Source organism: Varanus komodoensis, unplaced genomic scaffold (genome assembly GCF_004798865.1).
Source record: "Varanus komodoensis strain SLA01 unplaced genomic scaffold, ASM479886v1 scaffold80, whole genome shotgun sequence".
Taxonomy (NCBI): domain Eukaryota; kingdom Metazoa; phylum Chordata; class Lepidosauria; order Squamata; family Varanidae; genus Varanus; species Varanus komodoensis.
In genome coordinates, this window is record NW_025336482.1 from 1135659 (window position 1) to 1162055 (window position 26397).

General features: G+C 52.6%; 1 protein-coding gene across 1 annotated transcript; it reads right to left on the minus strand.

Annotated features, from left to right (window-relative positions):
- Positions 1-918: 918 nt before the first annotated feature.
- On the minus strand, positions 919-10098 carry REX1BD (required for excision 1-B domain containing). The gene is made up of 5 exons (XM_044456006.1): positions 9773-10098; positions 6222-6304; positions 3165-3369; positions 2377-2465; positions 919-1329 (listed from the first exon to the last, which is right to left on the minus strand). The coding sequence occupies exons 1-5, from the start codon at positions 9773-9775 to the stop codon at positions 1257-1259; spliced, it is 453 nt and encodes a 150-aa protein (XP_044311941.1). The 5' UTR covers positions 9776-10098; the 3' UTR covers positions 919-1256.
- Between the last annotated feature and the right edge of the window lie 16299 nt (positions 10099-26397).

A 26397-nucleotide genomic window follows, 5' to 3' on the forward strand; every position in this document is an offset into this window, starting at 1 on the left:
CCCAAAAAGAGAAAGGCAGGCGGCAGCTTGGTTTCTAGTGCTCCGGGTTCAAGGGTCTGACAAGAGTCAATAAAATGAGACTAACTTTAGACCCGGAACCTTTTCCTGCTCCATAACCGAGGGCACCGGAGCAAACAGGCAGAAGGGCCCAGAATATGGTGACACCAACTTGGTGGCCTTTGATGCCCCCCAGCCAAGTTCAAACAAGCAGTGACTGCTGAGGCAAACATTTCCTGACTTGTTACTAAATTCCAGACTCTGCTTTTGCAGGGCTCCGTTTGGATTGAGAGACACCTAAAATATATATATATAGGCACTTTAACTTGCACAATACCCCGATGAGGAGCAGTTTACCAGTTCTAGGATAAATAGTTGTCCACTGCCATTCATCTCTCAGCATCTGGTGTTTCGAGATAGACTGCTCCTGACCAGAGAGGTTCCATCTAGCTTTCCTGGATGGTAGGTAGAACTACTCGAGAAGAAAGTAAGCAGAGATATGCTAGACCAGTTGGTGGCCAGTGGGACTGGGGGTTGTGGTCTAACAGGTTTGGCAGGAAGAAAGCTGTCCAGCTGGACCTCCATGTTTGGGGGCTTGGGCTATCAATGGGGAGATTCGAACACTTCTAATGAAACGATACCGATCCGATATGTGGGGCGTGGGCCCGTTTGGCTGTTATCTCCTGCCTGTTGTGGTCAAAGAAAAGACAGGCTGGAGAAAAGACAGAAAAGAGCCTCAAAGTCAAAGAAAAGGCAATTTTGCGAAAGCTAAATCAATCGACTTCCACAGAATTATCTCCATGAACACACCCTCTCCCTGAGAGTTGCGCATCCTACTGAAAGACGGATCAGGCCCGGGGCTGCGATAAAGAACGTTCTAGCATGACCAACCTGGTCCACGAGAAAGAAATGTGCAAGAGAAAGAACATATGCTTTTTTTATTGATTCATGATTTGTAGATTGGTGAAATATTTTTTTTCCAGGACACAGAAAACCCATCACCTTCCTCTGTCCTGGAATGTGAGTCCAGACTCAGGGCAGAATCATCAGATGGGCATCGCGCAGAACGGGACCCGGCTGCCTTGTGTCGGGCGTGTGGCTTCCCGCTCAGCCCCTCACCGGGGCATCGGCCTGCGTGCAAGGCAGCGATCTCGCAGGTCAGCACGGAGGCAGCCGGGACGGGCAGGAGGCAGGCAGGGGAGAGCCGAGTGTTGCCAGAAGCCCCCCCCGCGCCTCGGCTTCCCCCGCGGGACGTCCTGTCAACCAATCTCTTCCGAATCGTACTTGAAATCCTGGAGAATTTCGCTGATTGTCTCAATGGTTTGAATTAGCCTGTGGGAGCCGGATGGAAATGATAAATAAAGCGGCATATGGACCCTATTAGCCGTGCTCGCCTGCGCCCCACTCCGCCCGCCTCCCTCGCAGGCCTGGTGCTTGTTTATGAAATGCTACGAGCGAGGCAACCCAGCGGTGGGACGGGACAGGACGGGGTGGAGGGGAGAAGCCCACCATCCCGAAGACACGGCCATGCACACGGGGGAAGGGGCTCGGCCTCCGAGGACCCCTCCCGAGGCCTCCGGCCAACCCGCCACCCAAAAAGCTCGACCGCAGTGGGTGGGAGAGAGGGTGCCTTCCAGGTCTTCGCCTCGCCAATCTGCAAGCCCTCGCCCTCCGCGCTGCAGTGGAGGCAGGAAGCATGGAGACTGCGCCCCCCCACAGCAGTTTCCACAGCACTGCATGCCCCCTTCGCATGAAGACACCCCCTGGCACCAGGAGTCCTCCCGATACGGTTTTGAGCCGTGCATTGTGGGAAATTCAGTCACAGTGCTCCCGAGGGGAATCATGGGAAGCGGTCCCCAAAGCAGGGGTGGGAAGGAGGGCTGCGTGATATCTCGTGTGTTCAGAATAAGGGTCCCCCTTTCGGAATGCTCCCCTTTCCACGATTCTTGCTTAAAGTGTACGGTGTGTCACCCATTTCCTCCACCACCACCACCACCACCACCACCACCACCACCACCACCACCACACACACACACACACACACACACACACACACACACACACACACACACACAGGCCAGCTTCCCTTGGGCTTCTCCTGACTTTTCCTTTCCCGTGTTCCTCCAACGGCCATATACTTCTCAAAGGCAGGGCCCCAAACGGCGTCTCCCTCCAGAGGAACGAAATCCATCACTCTGGGCCAGGCCGCGAGTCGCTGTCACCCACCCCTCCACGGGGGGCTGCATGGGTGGCACAGGGGTGTTCTCCCCCACCCCTACCCTGAACCCTGCCCCAAAGCGGCTCCTTAGCAGCCAGAGTGAGTCCTGCCCCCCGCGATGGGGCTGGGCGACCCCATGCCCACCTGAGCACATCACGCACCTGTGTTTCAGCTGCCGCACCTCTTCCACATGCGCTTCCTCACCGGGCTGGTCTTGGACGTTTTGCTTGGCCAGCTGCAGCTGCGCGGTCTGGAGGGGAGGGACGCCGGGGGAGGAGGTGGTGAGGCCCCAGCGGAGAGGGACGGACCGGCCGATGCGTCCCTGACCGCCCCACACATTCCCTGGGACCGACGCCTTGGGCAAACGCGAGCCGTAAATGCTAGATTTCGCTTACTGTGGCGCCTCTCGAAATTTGGGGCTGGAACGCCTGGCGTTCACGCCTTGCCCTGCGTGGGGCTGATGGGAACTGAAGTTAAAAGCATTGAGGCCATGGGGATTAATCAACAACAACCCATGCAGAGAGCCCATGGTTTAATGTTGGGCTGCTCCCCATGGCTTGGTCTCTCAGGTGGGTTCAGACAGCACAATAACCAATGCCTGAGGTTGAGCAGGGGTTGTTCCTGAACCATGGGTGAAGCACAGGCTCTCTTGCAGTCCGAACCCAGCCACATGAGCAACTCCTGCCTTGTTAACCCCAAACAGGCCAGGAAGAGAAGCTGGTTTGTGAACAGCGGCTGGCTAACCAGGGTTTGTTACCCAGACAGGTTCGAACAAAGCGATAAACCACATTTTAACAGCAACCCACAACTCGACGACACAACACGCTTCTGCCTCGAGGCGCTGGAATTCCTTACACCATAAATGCCCATTTGGGATTCCCGGTCAGCACCCACACCCGACCCCTGTGCCGGCTGGGAGGAGCGACCCCACGGCCCCTCCCCAGCTTACCAGCTCCAGCTTCTCCTTCTCCTTCTCCTGGAGGCGGGCAAGGTGCTGCGCCAGGTCTGCACGGCCGGAGGGCCCGCCGAGCTTCTCCTTGATCTGTAAGATGTCCCGCGAGATGCCGCTGAAGGCCACCGTGATCTCGTGCACCAGCTGCCGGTAGCGGGGGAAGTCGTAGTTCGGGGCACTTCGGAGGTAAGCCCGGTGGCCCCTGCAGGGCGAGAGGTTTGGTGGCCCGTGAGGCACCGAGACGGGGCGCAGGCCTCTCCCACCCAGCGGGACAATCCTCTTCTGGACAAGCTCTCGGGGGCCACGTTGCAAGGGGCCAAATGTAGGAACGTGGCACCTTCCTTATGCTTCGGCCTGGCCATCCAGAACGGGGCCAAAAGGGCAGAAAAGCTGAGAAGCGGCCAGAGCACCGGCACTCGCCGGAGAGTGTTGTGCCCCTCTGGATCTGGCCCATGGCTGAGGTTCCGAGGCTTTGGACAGCCAGGAATTCCCCATAAGCTGCTGCCTGGTCCTAACCAGGAAGGTCAAAACCACCGCCGTGACTGCGGAATGCCTACATCCAGTTCTTGGGATCTGCAGTTATGCAAAGATCAAGTAGCTAGTCCTTCAGAGTCTTTCCAAACCAAAGGTCGACTGCTAATCAGCTGGATGGACCAAAGGCCTAACCTGGAGCAAAGCCCCTTCCTGGGATCCAGTTTAAATCAGCCCTTGTTCCAAACCCATGAGGACTAGCAACTTAACTATTTCATCTGTCCCAATGACACAGGTAGGTGGGTACAAAGCGCACGGCCTTTCTGGTGGTGGGGCCAGAAACCATGAGATGCCTTTGCAACAGACAGTGACTGAGTCCTCGCTCTCAGCATATTTGGGGGCATCAAATGTAGGTTTTTCTGCTTCAATGGACCTTTTTTCATCATTCTCTGGTGTAGCAGAGGGGCTGACAGACTGTGCTGGGAATCAGAAAACCCCCCGTTTGAATTTCACCCTCTCATGAACTTACTACACTGGCCAGAGTCTGGTCCACTTTTCAGCCACTACCTTCCCCACCTGCAAAATGGGGAATAATGATGCTGACCTACCTGATAAGATTGTTGTTAAGATTAAGACAAGACGCTGTGGCACTTGGTGTCAAAAGCATAACACAAATCTTAAACTTAATTATACTTCACAGCTGGCTGTTCTGAAGGAATTTCTGCTGCCAGGGCTTTAATGCCATTTTTATGATGGCTATTTTTAGGTTCCTGTTGCTGCCATAAAATAGCACTGAATAAAACAATGAAATTACGTCTTGGCTTTGTCCTTTATTGTATCTCCACACGCTTTCATGGTTTTGAGCTTTTTAAATGCAGCTCTGAATGGGCCCTTATAAAGGGATGTAAGTTATTTTTAAATCCATGTTAAATGTGACCACAACTTTGCCAGCCGTTTACCTTCACTGAGTGCTTTTTATTCCATTTTTAGCATATCTTCCTCTTGCAAGGAACCACCATCAGTTTACATGGGCATCCTCCCCTGCCTTTTATCCTCACAACAACCCTTTGAGGTAGGTCAGGCTGAGAGGCAGGGACTGGCCCAAGTCACTGAGTGAGCTTCATGACATTTAAACTCGATCTCCTGCTCCTACTTCATGACTGACACCCCCACACTGAGTTCCACACGTGAGTGAGGGTGATTCGACGTTGATTGGGGCAGGGGTCAGACTGGATGCTCTCATGAGATCCCCTCCTTAAGTTTTTCAAATTTTCAACAAAACCTCTGTAACAAAGGCAGACACAAGCCCCCTCTTGTCAAATTTGGGGAAATGTGCCACACACAGCCTTGTGAGAGATGGACATTTGCCGCCACGGCGTTCGACAAAACCGGCTGACCTACTCACGACGCACGTACCAGAAAACACACTCCGCACTGGCGTGACCTTGCGCATTAACTCCCTGGGCCAGCTTCCCCGAGCGCGTTATTGAATTAGCCACGGTTCCCCTCCTGGAGAGGTGCCCGCCGGGACCGGAGAGGGGGTGTTGCCCCACGCCCCCTGCAGCGCAAAAGCCCTTTCGGTTGGCGCCGTGGGGGGGTGCTGGGGTCGGACATTTGGTTCTCAATCCCCAGAAGTAAATTATCCACAAACACAGCTCTCCCTCTCCCCACTGCTGCGCAAATAAAAGACAGGTGCCGCAGCGATGCGTTTCTTCTCATCTGGACTTCATCAAGCACCCGGAGTCAAAGTTGGTGGGGGGGGGAGTGTGTGTGTTGGGGGGGGGGCATCCTGCTGGGCTTCTTTCCCAGTTGGACAAATCGGCGTGGAAATACGGTGGGTGTGCGGGGTAGAGGTAAGGGAGCTGCAAGGATCGGCGCATCTCCTGGCCAGCGTCCCGCGAGTCCATCCAGCGGCTTGCAGAGATAAGCAAGACGCCCGGCCTGCTCAAAATGCATAATTTTGTTCTGTCCTCAAGCAGGGCTTCACCGGAGCAAGGGCTGTGCTGGACTGGACTGGGACTGGCGTTCGGTTCTCCCACTGACCCCAAGGGGAACCCCCAAGCTGTACGGAACAGCGGCAGGCTCCCCTGCCCATGCTCCCCAGCAAGTGGTATACATTGGCACAGAGTTTCTGAGCCTGGAAGGGGCACAAAACCACAAGGACTAATCGCCTTCTGTTCTTCCATGCATGTTTCCAGTCGCCCCGTAAAGCCACCCATTCTGTGGACGGGAATTCGACTTGGCAGCTGGTGAAGACATTTCCCCCTTGGCCCTGTCCCGAATCTCCAACCCATCAGCTTCGTGGGATGGCCCCTCTGGGGTCTGGAATTAGAAGAGAGGAACGAAAAGGTTTCTTTCCACTTTCTCCGGACCATGCATAGCCAGGCTGAAATATCCAGCTGTTTTCGGAGGAAAGGCTGACTCCCGGGATCACTGGGCACAGCCTATATTTTCCAACCGAGTCTCACAGCTGGAGACCGGGTTTGGGGCCTTCCCCAGGCAAATGTGTGTGTCTGTGAGGGGGAGGGCATTCTCCCATCACCGGGCAGCAAAGCGCAACCCCCTCGAGCCACACCGACTCACTCTTCAAAGAGGTGGTAAGCTTCAACTCGCTCGGTCTGTAGGGTGTAGAAACGGTGGACCAGTGATGCCACGTCGTCCTCGGCCTGCACGTGAGAAAGGAGAGATGGGGGTTAGCAACAGGTGTAATTCGGCCGGCCTTTCTGGCCACGGGGGCAGTCACAGCCTTCTCTGAACGGCCAAGCAATGGCACAGAGGGCCACAAAAGCTCAGGCCAGCTACCAACCGCCAGGCTTTTTCCCCATCCTGAAAAGTCAAAATGTCTCCCTTACACCATCAGTGAGGACACAAAGCTGAAATCTGCTTTCTTTCAGGCTTCACCTCCTTTGAGGCAGCGCACGAGAACATCTCTGGCATCTCTCCTCCCGGGCTGAAAGACTTTCTCTGCTCTCGGGCTGAAAGACTTTCTGCACCCATGCTCTACGCCAGCCTGAACAAAACTGTGGCTGAAAATAGCATTGTCTCTTCAAAGGTTACAGATCCACACGTGCACAGCTGATCTGGCCCCTGGTCATCTGTATTTATCCAAAGCCAGACAGGAGAAAATCAGACATATTTCACAGAAAGGAAATATGCCCATGTGGTGGCCCTTCTTGGAAGCTGGAGTAGAGCCTCCATTTCCAATGGCTGTCTACCTCCAATTGCCAAACAGGGAAAGCCAACAAGTCCTGGACTTGTATTCCCTGGAAGGATTTGCCTGCCTGCTGTCAAAAACCAGGCACTGGACTTTGGACCAGTCCAGCAAGCAGAGCTATTATACTCTCCATGTGCTCATTTTCTTTCCCTGGGAATGAAAACTGGCTTTCCGAAACCTGGCAGTTATTCCTCAGCATATTAAAGCCTTACTTTTTTTTAATCTGGAAAACAACAAACTCACAACCTGGAACAGTGCCTCCAGTCGGCAATTGTATGTGTGGGGGGGTGCTTGTGCCTTTGCTTCGAGATCAATATACTACAGATACACACAAAACCCTCTGTGCTGTCTCCCACACGCAACACCCCTTCCCCAAACTGGGCTTGGAAAAGACTCCGTCCGGTCTGGCAGCGTCTGCTGCCACGGATGCCTTGCCAAGATCCAATTTCTCTCACACTCCATAAGAAATTTCCACCGGGTCCTTTGAACCTTCTCCGGGCCTGTGAGCGTGTGGGGGCCTGGCGTGGCTGCGGCCCTGCCCCATCCAGCCCTGGCAGGGGGCCCGCCGGGAAAGGAGACCCTCCCGGGCCCTCTTTCCGCCCCACCAGCCCGGACAGCTGCAGCGGGTAACTGGCAGCTCGAGCAAGCGGCTCTCCGCTGGGCGGAAACCCCACAGCCAAAGCCTGCCGCAGCCAAACGCTGTCGGTGCGCCGGCACCGTCCCACAGGCCGGGCCCCGCCGGCACCCCAGCCCGGCCCCCGCCGAGGCGCTGACCCCCTGACCGCCAAGCAGGAGGGATGCTTTCCCCAACACCCCAGACCACTCACAAACACGCCCGTCCGCTCCAAAGCGGGGACGGAGAGGGGTGGGAAGGTGGCTGAGAGACCCCCTACTGCAGCGGGTGTGTGGGGCGCAGCTGGATCTCCCCCCACACCACCACCCTATATTTCACCCAATTAAAACTGACAAGATCCATATGGGCGCCAGGCCTCTCCAGGGTTCCTCCCAAGCCGCGGGCTGGCATTCACGTGCCTGCGCGAGGGGAGCAAAGCAGCCTTGTGAGACAGTGGCCCAGCATCCCCATCTCGGACAAGTCAGGGCCAGGATCCAGAGGTTTTGGCACCGCGGCAAATTTCCTGGCATGGCGAGGTCTGCGGGCTAAACAGCAACTAAGGCGCCACTTTGAGCCCCCTAACCTTGCAATTTCCACCAACCTGCTTAGACCAGTCAAGCTGCTCAGCCTCAGCTTTCCCATCTGCAATATGGGCATAAGAATACTGGCCTCTTTTATGGAACCATTAAGGAGGATGAAGCCCTTCCAACTACCCAAAACAGCACCATTTAAGTGTGAAATGCTTGCATGTGGTTATAAATTGGGCTTCCCACCCCAAGTTCAGGTGCATGCTTGTTTAGGAGTGCTTTCAAAATGAATGACCGGCCTTTCCGGCTTTGCAAATTGGAGTCCAGCTGGCCCTCCCATCAGCAACCCTTTCTCAGCATGGAAGACAGGCCCAAATCAGAGCAAAGATCACTTTGGCCCAGAATCCTGTTTCTGAGAGTGGCCATCCCAATGGATTGGATTATAGCTCCCAGAATCCTTGCTTGCTGAGGATTCTGGGAGCTGTAGTCCAATCCACCTGGAGACACCAGGATGAGGAAAGGGGCTGTCAAGAAATCCACACATACACCAAAATTTATTTATTTATTTATTAAGACATTTATATGCTGCCCCATTCGCCGAAGCCAGTGTTTATTTATTAAAAGCTTTTGTATGCACCAAAGCTTATCTCAAGGAATGTGCATTTTATGAATGGAAGCAACAGATATGGACCTGAGGCCAAGACACACACTTCTAAGTGTGTCTTTCCGGAAGGCACAAACTCTGTGTGTGTTTAGGCAGAAACAGCCCTCCAACGCTCAGTATGTTAATTACACCCTGGCAGACAATATCCTACAAACCTTTCCCCTTCCAAGGAACATATACAAAGAGCCCTGGGCAACCAGACCAGGTGGACTGCTCTTAAACATGGAGGCTTTCTCCTTTCCTTCCCAAAGAGCTGCACTCTAATGAAAGACTTGCAAAACCAGAAAGGTGGGTTATTCTTATTTTGGTATCGCTCATAAACAAGCTTGTGCCTGAACTTGGGGTGTGAACCCCAATTTATAATCACGTGCGAGCATTTCAGTTATACGGTGCTGTTCCCGAAGTGCCTTATCTTAGTGAGTGGGAATTTTGACTGCTTAGCATTACTGCTGCAACAGCCACTTTGCAAGGTAACTAAATTACTAAATAACAAGCCATCAAGGAGCAGCTGCCTCTGGGAAGGGCGTGAAGGAGGCGGCCACGCCCCACCGCTCCAAATCGCTGCACGCTTAACTTTACAACCGCAACAACACAAAGGCACTAAGACACAACAACACCAAGAGCTGGAAATAAATGTCGTGGCAGGCTGACTTCCAAGCGGACCCGTACAACCCTGCAGCCAGGCTGGCGACCCAGGACCCATTTACCTGGGAGTAAGTGCCGCTGGGCACAGGCGGCCTTACTTCCGAGTAAGGCGGGCGGGCGGGCACGCCCAGGCTCGCGCGGCTCTTCCCGGGGGCGAGCAATGTCCCAAGCGACGGGCTTGCGCCTGAGCGCCCCCGCAGCCAGCAAAGCCCTCTGGACTTCAAGGGGCTTGCAGCCGAGGAGACCCGCGAAGCGCCCGGGCCGCTTCTCCTCCCGCCGAGCGCGTGCGCCCCCGCGCGGCCCCCGCGCGCACCGCCGGCCGCGGGGCCCCGCACGTGCGCGCGCGGAAGGGACCCCCCTGCAGCGGGGCGCTGGCGGCAGCTCCTTGCGCGCGTGCAGAGCGCGGCCCTGCAAGGAGGGGCGGCGCACAGGACCCCCCCCCCGCCCTTTCCCCGCCCGGCTGCCACCCACCATTGTCGCGGCGGCGGCGGAGGTTGCTCTCTGGCAGAGGGATCCCCAGGCTCTGCGCCACGGCGGCGCGCAAAATCTGAAAGAGCCGCCCGTTGAGGTTGGGCTGGAGGCGCCTGACGAATCGAGCAATCCTGCAGTGCGGGCAGTGAACGGGGCAATGGCCAGGGCGATCCGTGGTGCTCGGGGCGGCAGGGCTCTCTCCCCACCGCGGTCTGCGCGCGCGTGGGGTCGCGCCCCTAATAAAGCCTTACCCCTCCCAGCATTCCCCTGCAAGCCCAGCCGCCTGGGGCATGCTGGGAGCCGCACCCGAGCTTGCTCTTCTGCACGGCCTCGCACCCTTGAGGACCGAGCCTCTGCCCGGTTCTTGCACCTCTACATTGCACGTCTGGAGAGCCACGGGGGATTTTTTGTATATCAGGTAGCACAGAAGTGTTCAAATGGGGACGTTTATGGGCAGGAGTTTAAACTTCTGAACCATCCATTAGTCGAAGCTCGATGGGGAGTCACGATTCCATAAAAAGCATTTAAAATTCACCATCACAGAGTTTTAAAAAAGGCTAAAACCAGGCGTTCAGTCTATCCTTAAAGTCTATGTTCTCGGCCTTGCACTTCCTGTTGGCCCTGGCCAGCCAGGACAAGGAGCGCCCCCTGCAGGCCCAGGAGCCTCACAGCAGCCCCCTCGCATCCCGTTTCGCTTGTTAGTCGCAGAGTTGTGCTCAAACCATCATGAGCCCGTGGACAACCTTCCTCCAGGCTCTCCTGTCCTCCACCATCCCCTGGAGTCCACCTGAGCTCACACCCGTCGCCCCAGTGACCCTATCCAGCCACCTCAACCTCTGCTGCCCCCTTCTTTCGCTCCCAGCATCAGGCTCTTCTCCAGGGAGTCCTTCCTTCTCATTAGGTGGCCAAAGCATTTGAGTTTCATCTTCAGGATCTGGCCTTCCAAAGAGCAGTCAGGGTTGATCTCCTCTAGGACTGACAGGTTTGATCACCTTGCAATCCAAGGGACTCGCAGGCGTCTCCTCCAGCACCACAATCCAAAGGCCTCAATCCTTTGGCGCTCAGCCTTCCTTATGGTCCAGCTTTCACAGCCATACATTGCAACTGGGAAAACCATCGCCTTGACAGTACGCACCTTTGTTGGCAGGGTGATGTCTCTGATTTTTAGTATGCTGTCTAGATTTGCCATAGCTTTCCTCCCCAGGAGCAAGCGTCTTTTAATTTCTTGGCTGCAGTCCCCGTCTGCGGTGATCTTGGAGCCCAGGAAAATAAAATCTGTCACTCCCTCCATTTCTTCCCCTTCTATTTGACAGGAAGTGATAGGACCAGAGGCCATGATCTTAGTTTTCCTAATGTTGAGTTTCAAGCCAACTTTTGCACTCTCCTTCACCCGCATCAAGAGGCTCTTTAGTTCCTCTTCAATTTCTGCCATTAGAGTGGTATCATCTGCTTATCTGAGGTTGTTGAAATTTCCCCTGGCAATCTTAATTCCAATTTGTGATTCATCTAGCCCCACCTTTCTCACAATATGCTCTTCAAGTGTTAAATAGGCATGGGGACAATATACAGCCTTGCCGAACTCCTTTCTCAATTTTGAACCAATCAGTGGTTCCGTGTCCAGTTCTCACTGTTGCTTCTTGCCCTGCATATAGGTTTCTCAAGGGACAAATAAGATGGTCTGGTACTCCCATCTCTTTAAGAAGTTGCCACAGTTTGTTGTGATCCACACAATCAAAGGCTTTAGCGTAGTCAATGAAGCAGAAGTAGATGTTTTTCTGGAACTCCCTGGCTTTCTCCATGATCCAGCGTACGTTGGCAATTTGACCTCTAGTCCCTCTGCCTCTTCGAAATCCTGTCTGTTCTTCTGGTAATTCGTGGTCCACATACCGCTGGAGCCCAGCTTGTAGGATTTTGGGCATAACTTTGCTAGCATGTGAAATGAGAGCAATGGTGCGGTAGTTTGAACATTCTTTGGCATTGCCCTTCTTTGGGATTGGAATGTAAACTGACCTTTTCCAATCCTGTGGCCACTGTTGAGTTGTCCAAATTTGCTGGCATATTGAGTGTAGCATCATCTTTTAGGATTTTGAAGCGCTCAGCTGGAATACTGTCTTCTCTAGCATTGTTGTTGCTCAAACTTCCTAAGGCCCATCTGACTTCACATTCCAGGATGTCTGGCTCAAGGTCAGTGACCACACCATCGTGGTTATCAGGGACGTTACGCTCTTTCTTGTATAGCTCTTCTCTGTAATCTTGACACCTTTTCTTAATTTCATCTGCCTCTGTTAGGTCCCTGCCATTTTGGTCCTTTATCATGTCCATCTTTGCATGAAACCTTCCCTTCATATCTCCAATTTTCTTGAAGAGATGCCTGGTCCTCCCTATTCTATTGTTTTCTTCTATTTCTTTGTACTGTTCATTTAAGAAGGCATTCTTATCTCTTCTAGCTATTCTCTGGAATTCTGCATTCAGTTGGGTATATATTTCCGTTTCTCTCTTGCCTTTCACTTCCCTTCTTTCCTCAGTTATTTGTAAAGCTTCCTCAGACAGCCATTTTGCTTCCTTGCATTTCTTTTTCTTTGGGATGGCTTTAGTTGCTACCTCTTGTACAATGTTGCAAAGCTCCATCCATACTTCTTCCGGCACTCTATCTATCAGATCTAATTCCTTAAATCTATTTAAATCTTCCCTCATCCATGACTTGATTGTGGATGAGGGGGCCAACCTGGCTTGCATAACGGAGACCTGGGCGGGAGGGGGGGGGATGTTGCCCTCTCTCAACTGTGCCCCCTGGGTATCTGGTTCAACACTGTTCACGCCCAGAAGGGAGGGGAGGGGGAGTCGCGTTGGTTTACCGAGCCTCCATCTCTCTCACGGGTCTTCCGGTCCCTTCGAGACCAGGGCTGGAGTGCCTCTACTTGGTGTTGGGCGAACGAGACAGATTGGGGATTCTATTGGTGTACCGTGCACCCTTCTGCCCAACAGTCTCCCTGCCTGAGCTGACGGAGACCGTCTCGGACCTGGTGTTGAGGACCCCCAGGATGTTGGTCCTGCGGGACATCAATCTCCATGCCGAGTCTGGACTGACCGGGGCGGCTCAGGACTTCATGGCCTCTATGATGGCCATGGGCCTGTCTCAACACGTCATCGGCCCGACCCATGAACGTGGACACACTCTGGACCTGGTTTTCTAGACGGGGCAGGAAGAGGATGACCTGAGGGTGAGGAACTTATGTTTGACTCCCCTGTCATGGTCAGATCACCTCCTGGTGAGGTTTGTGCTCAAGAGCGGCCTCTCCCTCTATAAGAGTGTGGACCTGATTGTATGGGCCCGCCCCCAGAGCCGGATGGATCCGGATGGATTCCTGAAGGCCCTGGGGGAGTTTCCGGCTGACAAGACTGGTGCTCCTGTCGAGGCTCTGGTCAAACTGTGGAACGGAGAGATGACCAGGGCTGTGGACACGATCGCTCCCAAGCGTCCTCTCCCACCGGACAGAGTCCGCTCTTCCCCTTGGTATACACCTGAATTGCGAGCGATGAAGCAGGTTGGGAGACAGCTAGAGCATAGGTGGAGGAGATCACGGGATGAATCTGACCGAACACGCTTACGAGCTCACTATCAAGCCTATGCTGTGGCGGTGAGGGCGGTGAAGAAGAAATTCTTCTCCGTTTCCATTGCCTCCTCACAGTGCCGTCCAGCGGAGCTCTTTCAGGTGGTACAGGGGCTGGTACAGCCAGGCCCCAAGAAAGATCCCATGCCACCCTCGACAGCCCACTGGGACGACTTTGCCAAGCATTTCAAGGAGGAAATTGCTCAGATTCGTCATGAGCTGGACTCCACTAGTGACTCAGAACCTTCTGGGGAGGTGCCAATGTCACCATCTGGTCCGGAATTATTGGATGAATTTCAGTTATTGCGGCCTGATGATGTGGACAAGGTGCTTGGACGAGTACGTCCCACCACTTGCCTATTGGACCCTTGCCCGTCTTGGTTAATAAATAACTCCAAGCACGGGATTGGGACCTGGATCTTGGAAGTGGTTAACGCTTCTCTGAGGGAGGGTCGAGTGCCTGCCCCTTTAAAGGAGGCGGTAATACGACCGGTCCTGAAGAAAGCGTCACTGGATCCAGAGATGGCCACTAACTATAGACCTGTGGCCAACATCCCGTTTCTGGGCAAGGTGTTGGAGCAAGTGGTGGCGGGACAACTCCAAGCACTCTTGGATGAAACTGATTATCTGGATCCTTTTCAGTCCGGCTTCATACCCGGGTACAGTACTGAATCTGCTTTGGTCGCCCTGTACGATGACCTGTGCAGGGAGAAGGACGGGGGAGTGCATTCCTGTTGGTTCTTCTGGACCTCTTGGCGGCTTTCGATACCATTGACCATGGTATCCTTCTGGATAGGCTAGCGGGATTGGGGGTCGGAGGCACTGCTTTGCAGTGGTTCCGCTCCTATCTCAATGGCCGATTCCAGAAGGTGGTGCTGGGGGACCATGTCTCTGCGTCATGGCAGCTATGCCATGGAGTACCACAGGGCTCCATTTTGTCCCCTTTGCTGTTTAACATCTACATGAAACCGCTGGGAGAGGTCATCAGGAGGTGTGGGCTGCGGAATCATCAATACGCTGATGATACCCAGCTCTACCTCTCGTTTTCCACTAATCCAGGTGAGGCAGTGGCTGTGCTGAACCGGTGTTTGGCCAAGGTAATGGAATGGATGAGGGCCAATAAACTGAAACTCAATCCAGACAAGACGGAGGTCCTGTTGGTTGGCGGATCGGGCTTCGGAGAGGGTGGATTTGACTTGGTCCTGAATGGTGCAACACTCCCTCTTAGGGACAAGGTCCGCAGTTTAGGAGTACTCCTCGACCCAGAGCTTTCTTTGGAAGTTCAGGTGACAGCGGTGGCGAGGAGCGCCTTCCTTCAGCTTCGGCTGATTAATCAGCTGCGCCCCTACCTGGAGTACGACTGCCTGGCGACGGTGACACACGCGCTGGTGACTTCCTGCCTAGACTTCTGTAACGCGCTTTACGTGGGGCTACCCTTGAAGACGGTCCGGATACTTCAATTGGTGCAAAATAGAGCTGCCAGGCTGCTGACGGGGACGGGACGTTATGCTCAGATGACTCCAGTCCTCCGTCAGCTTTACTGGCTTCCCATTGAAGCCGGAGCCCAATTCAAGGTGCTGGTTATGACCTATAAAGCCATAAACGGCTTGGGTCCTGGCTACCTGAACGAGCCCTTACGTCCGTATATGCCCGACCGCCCTTTGAGATCTGCGGGAGAGTCCCTTCTCCGGGAACCCTCCATGAAAGAAATTAGGAGAGTAAGTACTCGGAGGAGGGCTTTCTCTGCGGTGGCGCCCAACCTATGGAATTCACTCCCCAAAGAGGTCCGCCTGGCACTGTCGTTACTGGCATTGTTAAAATATATGATCTGGCCAGAGCAACTTCTTCTTCCTTCTCTTTTCTCCTCCTATATTCTTTATTTACTTATTTTATACTGATAATTTTAATTTTATATTATTATGTTTGTATCTCAGTGTATTTTTTGTATTTTTGTATTTAGTGGTAATTTATTCTGTTCTATTGTATTTCAATGTATTTTATTGTGTTGTAAGCCGCCCCGAGGCTTCGGCAAGGGGAGGCATAGAAATGTTATAATAATAATAATAATAATAATAATAATAATAATAATTATTATTATTATTATTATTATTATTTGTCACCTCTACTGCATATTCCTTGGGAATATGATTTAGGTCATACCTGAGTGGCCTAGTGCTTTTCCCTACTTTCTTCAATTTAAGCCTAAATTTTGCAAGAAGAAGCTCATGATCTGAGCCACAGTCAGCTCCTGGTCTAGTTTTTACTGACTGTATAGAGCTTCTCCATCTTTGGCTGCAGAGCGCATAGTTAATCTGATTTCTGTGCTGACCGTCTGGCGATGTCCATGTGTAGAGTCGTCTCTTCGGTTGTTGGAAAAGAGTCTTTGCTATGACCATCGTATTCTCTTGACAAAATTCTCCCAGCCTGTGCCCTGCTTCATTTTGTACTCCAAGGCCAAACTTGCCTGTTTTTCCAGTTATCTTTTGGCTTCCTACTTTAGCATTCCAATCCCCCATGATGAGGAGGACATCATTTTTGGTGTTATTTCTAGAAGGTGTTGCAGGCCTTCATAGAACCGGTCAACTTCAGCCTCTTCAGCACCAGTGGTTGGGGCACAGACTTGGACTCCTGCGATGCTGAATGGTTTGCCTTGGATTCGAACCGAGATCATTCTGTCATTTTGGAGATTGTATCCCAGTGCTGCTTTTCCTACTCTTTTCTTGACTATGAAGGCTACTCCATTTCTTCTGAGGGATTCTTGACCGCAGTAGTTTACCTGATGGTCACCTGAATTAAATCCACCCCTTCCTGTCCATTTTAGTTCACTGATTCCCAAGATGTCGATGTTCAGTCTTGTCATCTCATGTTTGATCACATCCAGCTTGCCTTGATTCATGGATCTTACATTCCAGGTTCCTGTGGAGTATAGATATTGCAGCATCGGACTCTCCTTTCACCACCAGACACATCCAGAGCTGAGTGTCCTCTCGGCTTTAACCCAGTCGCTTCGCTCTTCCTGGCGCTACTAGTACTAGCCCTCTGCTCTTCCCCAGGAGCACAACGGACACCTCCCGACCTGAGGAATTCATCTTCCGGCGTCATAACTTTTTGCCTTTTGGTACTGTCCGTGGGGTTTTCATGGCAAAGATACCGGAGTGGGCTGCCATTTCCTTCTCCAGTGGATCACGTTTTGTCAGAGCTCTCTGCTATGTCCTGTCCGTCTTGGGTACCCCTGCATGGCATAGTTCTTAGCTTCATTGAGCTACGCAAGCCCCTCGCCACAACAAAGCAGTGACACATGAAGGGGAACAGTAACATATCACCAATTAAAACAAAATTAAAACCAAATCAAGATTTTAAAAAATTAAATGCGAATGTTGATAGTTAAAACCAGGTTAAAAAATTCTAATTCTTAAAATGGTATGCAAATCAAAAGGTTTTCCCCTGGTGCCGAAAATAATATAATGTCGGTGCCAGGCGACCCTCTCTGGGGAGCGCATTCCACAGTCTGGGGGCCACCACAGAGAAGGCCCTCCGGGTGGAGACCATCTTTACCTCCTTCAGGGAGGGTTCCTGGAGCAGGGCCTCTCCTGCTGATATATTAAAGATGGGAGGAATCAGAAGGACTGGGGGTGGTGGGGGCGAATGCTATGTTTGAAAAAAAATCTGGAAAACAGTTGCATGAAATAATTTTCTTTAGAATGAGTGGGATGCTTTGTTTCTTTGTTCTTCTCAGACAAAAATGTGTAGTGCCAATTTTTAATAGAAGGCAATCTACACAAGTAAGAGATGTATAAGGGAACTATTCTATTAAGGGAACATGCATAATAGAATTGTTAACAAAGTTCATAAATATGCCCAGTAGTTCACCATTTGCCTGGAAAGAAGGAGCCGAGCTAGAGAGAAAAACCCTGCAGTCTTGGAAGAACTACGATGGGATTTCAAATGGGAACTCCTGCAGGGAAAAGCAGAGCAGAACAAACACCCACTTGAGTTCAGGCGCTAACCTTGTGAGTAAACTGCCGTGCCATCAAAATGGCAGTTTCAGCTGAGGTTAGAGGGTACAGGGTGTCCGTTTCTATCTTCTGGCTCTGTTTGGTTCAGCCTATGTTCAGGTTCGGCCTAGGACACTTAATGCCGCTCCTGGACCAATTAGCAGGGTAGTAACCACGACTGGCTGAAGTGCAAAACTGAATTAAAAAACTTTCTCATTTAACTTTTAATTTAACTTTCTAGAAACCTTTCTGTTTCGTTCTGCTTTCTCATTAGGTGAGCTGGGCTCAGGAAATGCAATTAATCTTCCCCTGCCAGCATGATTTTTCATGACTTAAAATTGGTGTTCCATTTTTCCTACACACTTAGAACAGGTGTTATATTAGTGTGGTCATAGAAAGACGCCTGTCACCGAGTCACCTTGAGTCATTCTAGCTCAGGACTGACACTGTAGCTATGCAGAATTTCAGGCAGGAAAGCCAGCCTTTCATAACTTTACCTGGAGGTGCCAGAGTTGGGATCTTCGCCATGCAAGCTGCTCTTCCTAGGATGAGTTGTTGTTGTTGTTAGTTGCGAAGTAGCGTCTGACCCATCGCGACCCCACGGACAACACTCCTCCAGGCCTTCCTGCCCTCCACCATCCCCTGGAGTCCACCCAAGCTCACACCCAGCACCCCTGTGACCCCATCCAGCCACCTCAACCTCTGCCGCCCCCTCCTTCTTTTGCCCTCCATCGTCCCCAGCATCAGGGTCTTTCCCAGGGAGTCCTTCCTTCTCATTAGGTGGCCAAAGTATTTGAGGTTCATCTTCAGGATGTGGCCTTCTAAAGAGCAGTCAGGGTTGATCTCCTCTAGGACTGACCGGTTTGATCTCCTTGCGGTCCAAGGGACTCGCAGGCGTCTCCTCCAGCACCACAATCCAAAGGCCTCAATCCTTTGGCACTCAGCCTTCCTTATGGTTCAAATTTCACAGCCATGCATTGCAACTGGGAAAACCATCGCCTTGACTGTACGCACTTTTGTCGGCAGGGTGGTGTCTCTGCTTTTTAGTATGCTGCCTAGATTTGCCATAGCTTTCCTCCCAAGCAGCAAATGTCTTTTAATTTCTTGGCTGCAGTCCCTGTCTGTGGTGATCTTGGAGCCCAAGACAATAAAATCTGTCACTCCCTCCATTTCTTCCCCTTCTATTTGACAGGAAGTGATGCAACCGGATGCCATGATCTTAGTTTTCCTAATGTTGAGTTTCAGGCCAACTTTTGTGCTTTCCTCCTTCACCCGCATGAAGAGGCTCTTCAGTTCCTCTTCACTTTCTGCCATGAGAGTGGTATCATCTGCATATCTGAGTTTGTTGATATATCTCCCAGCAATTCCAATTTGTGATTCATCTAGTCCCACCTTTCTCGTAATGTGCTCTATGACAGTATACAGCAGGGGGTCCTCAAACTTTTCAGCAGGGTTCCAGTTGAAAGGCCGAGGCGGCGGGTGAAGGCTGGCTGGGCGCGCGTGGACACCCTGAGCACAGGCATGGTGAGGCGGTGGCTTGCTCACGAGGAGAAGGCCTTGCAGCCAGCTAGCTGCCCCAGGGCTTGCATTCTTAAAAATAGATTTAAAAAGTTATATTTTACTTACTTTCAGTCCATTTTTAGTTTCTTCATTTTTATTTATTTATTTATTTGGAATTTTTGGATGCTGTCCTATTCGCATAAGCCTTGGGACGGCTTCCAACATTATAAATAAATACATATAACACACATATGAAATCTGGAAACATCCTGGCTCAATATGTTAAAACCAATAAATAAAATCAACAATTAAAATATTGTTTAAATAAAAAGGTCTTGGCCTGGCGCCAAAAAGCAAATAACGACGGCGCCAGGCGGACCTCCCTGGGGAGCACATTCTATAAGTGGGGATCAGGTTTGCCGTCTTTGTCTCTCTTTCTCTTCATCCCGCCTCTCTTCTGCTCCCCGCTCTGTATATGTGTGCAGTGGGGGGCGGGGTGGAGCTGGTGCATGAGCAGTTGAGCTGCTACAATTTGGCGCATGTGCCGGCTCTCTCTCTGCTCAGTTTTATAGAACACCTGCACTGGCTCAGAGGTTTTGGACTCACTCGGAGATCATTTTCTCCAAGTGAGTACAAAACTTCTGAGACGAGCCGGATAAATGGGCATGGCGGGCCGGATCCTTCCCGCGGGCCATAAGTTGAGGAGCCCTGCTTTATGCAGTCAGTAAAAACAACACCAGGAGCTGACTGTGGCTCAGATCATGAGCTTCCTGTTTCAAAATTTGAGCTTAAATTGAAGAAAGTAGGGAAAAGCACTAAAAGCAACAGGTATGACCTAAATCAGTGATAGTGAAACTTTTAGAGACCAAGTGCCCAAACTATGACCCAAATATTCACTTATTTATCACAAAGTGCCAACACTGCAATAAAACCCAAATATTGAGGTTTTAGTTTAGACAAAACAACTCATGTATAAGAAAATTCAAGGTAAAAATCTTGTGTTATTAAAAACTCATGTATTAAAACTCACAGCCAGTCCAAGCAAATCTCTCTCTCTCTCTCTCTCTCTCTCTCTCTCTCCCTCCCTCCCTCCCTCCCTCCTTGGCAGTGCACAGGCCAGACATGCAAAGCTCGAACAAGTCGCGGCTAATGAGTTGTGGCTTGTGATGTCATCACCTGGCACCGCTACTCCTTTCCGAGCATGCGCATGGCCCCTCTGTGTGCTGTTATCTGGTGCTCTGCTGCTGGGGCGATGCTGGGGCGACTTGGCTCGCATGCTGACAGAGCGGGCTCTCTGTGCCACTGCAGCATGCGTGCCAGAGGTTCGCCACCACTGGCCTAAATCATATTCCGGATTAATATACAGTAGAGGTGATAAATAGATTTAAGGAATTAGATCTGATAGACAGAGTGCTTGAAGAACTATGGACGGAAGTTCGCAACACTGTACAAGAGGTAGCAACCAAAACCATCCCAAAGAAAAAGAAATGCAAGAAAGCAAAATGGCTGTCTGAGGAAGCTTTACAAATAGCTGAGGAAAGAAGGGAAGCGAAAGGCAAGGGAGAAAGAGAAAGATACACCCAACTGAATGCAGAATTCCAGAGAACAGCTAGAAGAGATAAGAATGCCTTCTTAAATGAACAGTGCAAAGAAATAGAAGGAAACAACAGAACAGGGAAAGACAGAGAACTCTTCCAGAAAATTGGAGACATGAAGGGAATGTTTCATGCAAAGATGGGCATGATAAAAGGCCAAAATGGCAGGGACCTAACAGAGGCAGATGAAATTAAGAAAAGGTGGCAAGATTACAGAGAAGAGCTATACAAGAAAGAGCTCAACGTCCCTGAGAACCACGATGGGGTGGTCACTGACCTTGAGCCAGACATCCTGGAATGTGAAGTCAGATGGGCCTTGGGAAGTCTGAGCAACAACAAAGCTAGTGGAGGCGACAGTATTCCAGCTGAGCTATTCAAAATCTTAAAAGAGGATGCAGTAAAAATGCTACACTCAATATGCCAGCAAATTTGGAAGACTCAATAGTGGCCACAGGATTGGAAAAGGTCAGTTTACATTCCCATCCCAAAGAAGGGCCATGCCAAAGAACGTTCAAACTACCGCACCATCGCTCTCATTCCACATGGGTGCCCTGAGAGACTGGCCCCTGCACCTCACCATGCTGAGCTGTGCCGCTGAGCGCAGCGTGGGGACAGAGACGCAGCCTCTGCCACCTGCACCATGGAAGGGACTTCACGCTCTCGCCCTCGCCTCCCTTGCGTGCGCAGGCGCAGGGGAGAGCCGTGCTGTGCTGGGGCTGCCACGGGCCGGGCGGACGGAGCTCTCCTCCCGCCAGGCGCACGCTGGACATCGCGCCCTGAGGGACTGGCCAAGGGGCAGTGCGCTGCTGTTGGGGCCTCAAGGGAACGGGCTGCGCCAGGGACTCTGCCTCCCTCCCCCCACTCTCCCTCCCTCCCTTCCTTCCTTCCTTCCTTCCTTCCTTCCTTCCTTCCTTCCTTCCTTCCTTCCTCTCTCTTTCTCTCTTTCTCTCTTCTTTCTTTTCTTTTTTCTTTTGAGCGATGGTGGTTTATTTGGTTTTAACTTGAGATGGTTTTACCTGGGGAGCATGAGGGCGCCACCATTGGGGTCGTGCTGGGCAGGGGGAGGTACGGCATTGGGGGTCTAACTGGCCAGCATAGGAGAAGGAGGGACCGATGTTTGATACCGGCCCCCTCTTCCGGTTACTCCCCCAACCAGAAGGATCCTGGCAGCAATGTCAGCCGCCCCCTGGGCCTGACAGTGTTGCTGCTGAACGCCAGGTCGGTCCATAACAAGACATCCCTCGTTCATGGCTTGACGTTGGATGCGGGGCTGGCCTGGCATGTATGACCGAGACCTGGGCGGGTGCAGGGGGAGACATCTCCCTCCGGCGATTATGCCCGCCCGGATACTTGGTACAACACCGATCACGCCCGGGGGGGGGTGGTCACATTAATCCACCGAGCCGACATTCCCCTCAGGGGCTTCCTGTCCCTTCGAGGTCAGCTCTTGAGTGCTTGTACCTGATGTTGGGTGACCGAGACGGATTGGGGACCCTGCTGGTGTACCACCCACCCTCCTGTCCAGCAGACTCCCTGCCTGAGCTGACGGAGATCGTCTCAGATCTGGTGTTGGGGACCCCGAGGATGTTGCTCCTGGGGGACTTCAACTTCCATGCCAACTATCCGGGGCAGCTCAGGACTTCATAGCTTCCAACATATCACTGGCCCAACCCATGAAAGGGGTCACAGGCTTGACCTAGGTTTCTCGAAGGGGTGGGAAAAGGGTCACCTGGAATTGAGAAACTTGACCTTAACTCCCTTGTTGTGGTCAGACTACTTCCTTGTGAGGTTTGTGCTTGGGGCTGATTCCTCCCTCGAGAAGGGTGCGGACCCTATAATATGCTCCACACTCGGAGCAAGATGGGTCCCGATGGATTCCTGAGGGCTCCAGGGGATTCTTCTGCTGATGAAGCTGGCGCTCCTATTGATGTCCTGGTCGATTCGTGGACTAGGGAGATGACCAGGGCGACTGATGCGATCGCTCCGCACTGCCCGATCCTGCCTAGCAGAGCCCGCTCGGCACCATGGTATGCGCTTTAGTTGCAGGCAAAGAAGCAGGTTGGGAGACAGCCAGAGCGCAGGTGGAGGAAATCACGGGATGAATCTGACCGAACACGCTTACGAGCTCACTATCAAGCCTATGCTGTGGCGGCGAGGGCAGCAAAGAGGCCGTTCTTCTCCGCTTCCATTGCTTTCTCACAGTGCTGTCCTGCGGAGTTTTTCTGAAAAGTGTGAGGCCTGACACACGCTGGCCAGGAAAATGACATGGTCGCAGCTTCGGCAGCCCCCTCTGACGACCTTGCCCAGCACTTTAAGGAAAAAATCGCTCCGATTCACCGCGATCTGGACTCCACGGTTGATACTGTTCCAGTATGGGAAGTGTCCAGAGCTCTGTCTGGTCCATCTTTAATGGATGAGTTTCAGTTGTTGTGGCCTGATGATGTGGACAAGCTGCTTGGGACGGTACGTCCTACCACCTGCCTTCTTGACCCGTGCCCTTCCTGGCTCCTGGAGGAGGCCAGTTACAGGCTTGGTCCCTTCCCTGGGTCCAGGAGGTTATTAATGGCTCACTGAGGGAGGGCCATGTCCTGGCCCCTTGAAGGAGGCATTGATCCGGCCTGCCCTGAAGAGGGCATCCCTGGACCCAGAGGTGCTGCCAATTATCGACCAGTGGCCAATATTCCGCTTTTGGGCAAGGTGATAGAGCGGGTGGTGGCGGGACAACTCCAGGCACTCTTGGATGAAACTGACCATCTGGACCCTTTTCCAGTCCGGCTTCAGACCCGGGTACGGTACTGAATCTGCCTTGGTCGCCCTGTACGATGACCTGTGCAGGGAGAAGGACAGGGGGAGTGCGTCCCTGTGGGTCCTCCTGGACCTCTCAGCAGCTTTCGATACCATCGACCATGGTGTCCTCCTGGATAGGCTGGCCGGGTTGGGAGTAGGAGGCTCTGCATGGCGGTGGTCCCACTCCTACCTGGCCAGCCGATTCCAGAAGGTGGTGCTGGGGGACTGTGGCTCTGCGCCATGGCAGCTATGCCATGGGGTTCTGCAGGGGCCCATTTTGTCCCCCTTGCTATTCAGCATCTACATGAAACCGCTGGGAGAGGTCATCAGGAGGTTTGGGCTGCGGAGCCATCAGTACGCTGTCGATACCCAGCTCTACCTCTTGTTCGCATCTGCTCCAGGTGAGGCGGTGGCTGTACTGAGCCGAGCTAATGGGCTGGATGAGGGCCAATAAACTGAGGCTCAATCCAGACAAGACGGGGGTCCTGTTGGTGGTGATTCGAGCTCCTGGGTAGGTGACTTGGGCCCTGTCCTGGACGGGGTAGCGCTCCCTCTAAAGGACGGGGTCCGCAGCTTGGGAGTGCTCCTTGACCCGGATCTGTCCCTGGAGTTCCAGGTGGCAGCGGTGGCAAGGAGTGCTTTCTTACAACTTCGACTGATCCACCAGCTGCGTCCTTGCCTGGGTAAGCAGTGCCTAGCAACAGAGATACATGCTCTGGTAACTTCCCGCCTGCATTCCAGCAATGCGCTCTACGTGGGCTGCCCTTGAAAATGGTCCGGATATTTCGACTGGTGCAGAATCAAGCTGCCAGGCTGCCGACGGGGACCGGCCGTTGCTCTCACTTAACGCCGGTCCCCTACCAGCTCCACTGTCCCAGTTGAAGTCCGGGCCCAATTCAAGGTGCGGGAAACCTATAAAGCCCTAAGCGGCTTGGGACCAGGATACCTGAAGGACGGCCTCCTTCCTCATACGCCCTCACGCCCCCTAAGATCCGCAGGAGAAGCCCTGCTCCGGGAACGCTATCTGAGAGAGGTAGAAAGGCCATCAACTCGGAGCAGGGCCTTCTCTGCTGTGGCGCCCAGACTCTGGAATGTGCTCCCCAGAGAGGTGCACCTGACGTGGTGTCAATATTCCTTTCGGCGGCAGGTCAAAACCTTTTTATTTAATGGCTATTTTAAAAATTAATTTCAGTGTTAACAGTTGCTTTTTCTTTTTTGTTTTTATATAATTTTACTGTACTTGTTACCGTTTTATTGTTTTAATTCTGTGTTGGAAGCTGTCCCGAGATGCTGAGGCATGTGGTGACGGCATATAAACGTTTTAAATAAATAAAATAAGAAATAGCAAAGTCATGCTCAAAATCCGACAAGCTGGGCTCCAGCAGTATGTGGACCGAGAACTACCAGAAGTACAGGCAGGGTTTTGAAGAGGGAGAGGAACTTGGGGTCAAATTGCCAACATATGCTGGATCATGGAGAAAGCCAGGGAGTTCCAGAAAAACATCTACTTCTGCTTCATTGACTACGCTAAAGCCTTTGATTGTGTGGATCACAAGAACTGTGGCAAGATCTTAAAGAGTGGGGAATACCAGACCATCTTATGTGTCTCTTGAGAAACCTCTGTGTGGGTCTAGAAGCAACAGTGAGAACTGGACACGGAACCACTGATTGGTTCAAAATTGGGAAAGGAGTTCAGCACGGCTGTGTACCATGGGTCCTGAGACTATGGCCCGAGGGCCATATCTGGCCTGCCATGCCCATTTATCTGTCCACCTCAGAGGTTTTGGACGTGCCGCGCCCACCGTCATCCGTCTCGCCTCACCCCGCGCACGCACGCCACCCCCTCACGATGCATGCAGGGAGGCGGTGGCTTGCTTGTGCAGACACTGATTTGGGCCCTCTGGGAAAATGATCTCCGATCGAGCAAGGCACTGCCTCACCGCATGTGTCCACCTCTGGCACCTTTCAACTGGTCCCGTTTAAAAAGTTTGAGGACCCCTGCTATGGAGTACAGATCTTCATTTATTGATAGCATTTTTATGCCACCCCCGTCGCAGAAAGCCTCGAGGCGGCTTAAAAACAAATAAACAGATATAGAATAGACATTAAAAATCTGGAGCATTTCAGCAACTCTATAAAACCAATAAATAGTGACAGTGATTAACAGTTAAAATATCGTTTAAATAAACAGGTATTGGCCTGGCCCCGAAAAACAAATAATGATGGCACCAGGCGGACCTCTCTGGGGAGCGCATTCCATAGGTGGGACGACATCGCAGGTCTTTCCAGCACCGGGCTCTCCTTTCACCACCAGACACATCCAGAGCTGAGTGTCCTTTCGGCTCTGACCCAGTCGCTTCACTCTTCCTGGCGCTACTAGAACTAGCCCTCTGCTCTTCCCCAGGAGCACATTGGACACCTTCTGACCTGGGGGTCTCATCTTCCAGTGTCGTATTGTTTTGCCTTTTAGAACAGTCCATGGGGATTCATGGCAAGGGGACTGGAGTGGGCGGCCATTTCCTTCTGCAGTGGATCACGTTTTGTCAGCGCTCTCTGCTGTGACCTGTCCATTTTGGGTGCCCCTGCACGAATTAGCTCATCGCTTCATTGTGCTACACAAGCCCCTTCACCAAGGCAAGGCTCTGATCCATGAAGGGGATGATGGCATCAGGGACTGCCGTTCCCAGGATGGGCCACCGGAGGGCGGCCTCAAGGAGGAAGGTTTGGCCCCATGGGGGGATCAGGGAGTGCAGCTCCCAGGATGGGCCACCGGAGGGCGGCCTCAAGGGGGAAGGTTTGGCCCCATGGGGGGATCAGGGACTGCAGCTCCCAGGATGGGCCACCGGAGGGCGACCTCAAGGGGGAAGGTTTGGCCCCATGGGGGGATCAGGGACTGCAGCTCCCAGGATGGGCCACCGGAGGGCGGCCTCAAGGAGGAAGGTTTGGCCCATTGATGGGATCAGGGACTGCAGCTCCCAGGATGGGCCACCGGAGGGCGGCCTCAAGGGGGAAGGTTTGGCCCCATGGGGGGATCAGGGAGTGCAGCTCCCAGGATGGGCCACCGGAGGGCGGCCTCAAGGGGGAAGGTTTGGCCCCATGGTGGGATCGGGGACTGCAGCTCCCAGGATGGGCCACCA

Bases quoted from the DNA above. Each gene is read 5' to 3' on its own strand.
- REX1BD (XM_044456006.1), bottom strand. The intron at 3,370-6,221 runs GTGAGTCGGTGT...CTCGCCCTGCAG, and splicing joins GCTTACCACCTCTTTGAAGA to GGGCCACCGGGCTTACCTCC. The intron at 1,330-2,376 runs GTGCGTGATGTG...CGGCTCCCACAG, and splicing joins GTGCGGCAGCTGAAACACAG to GCTAATTCAAACCATTGAGA.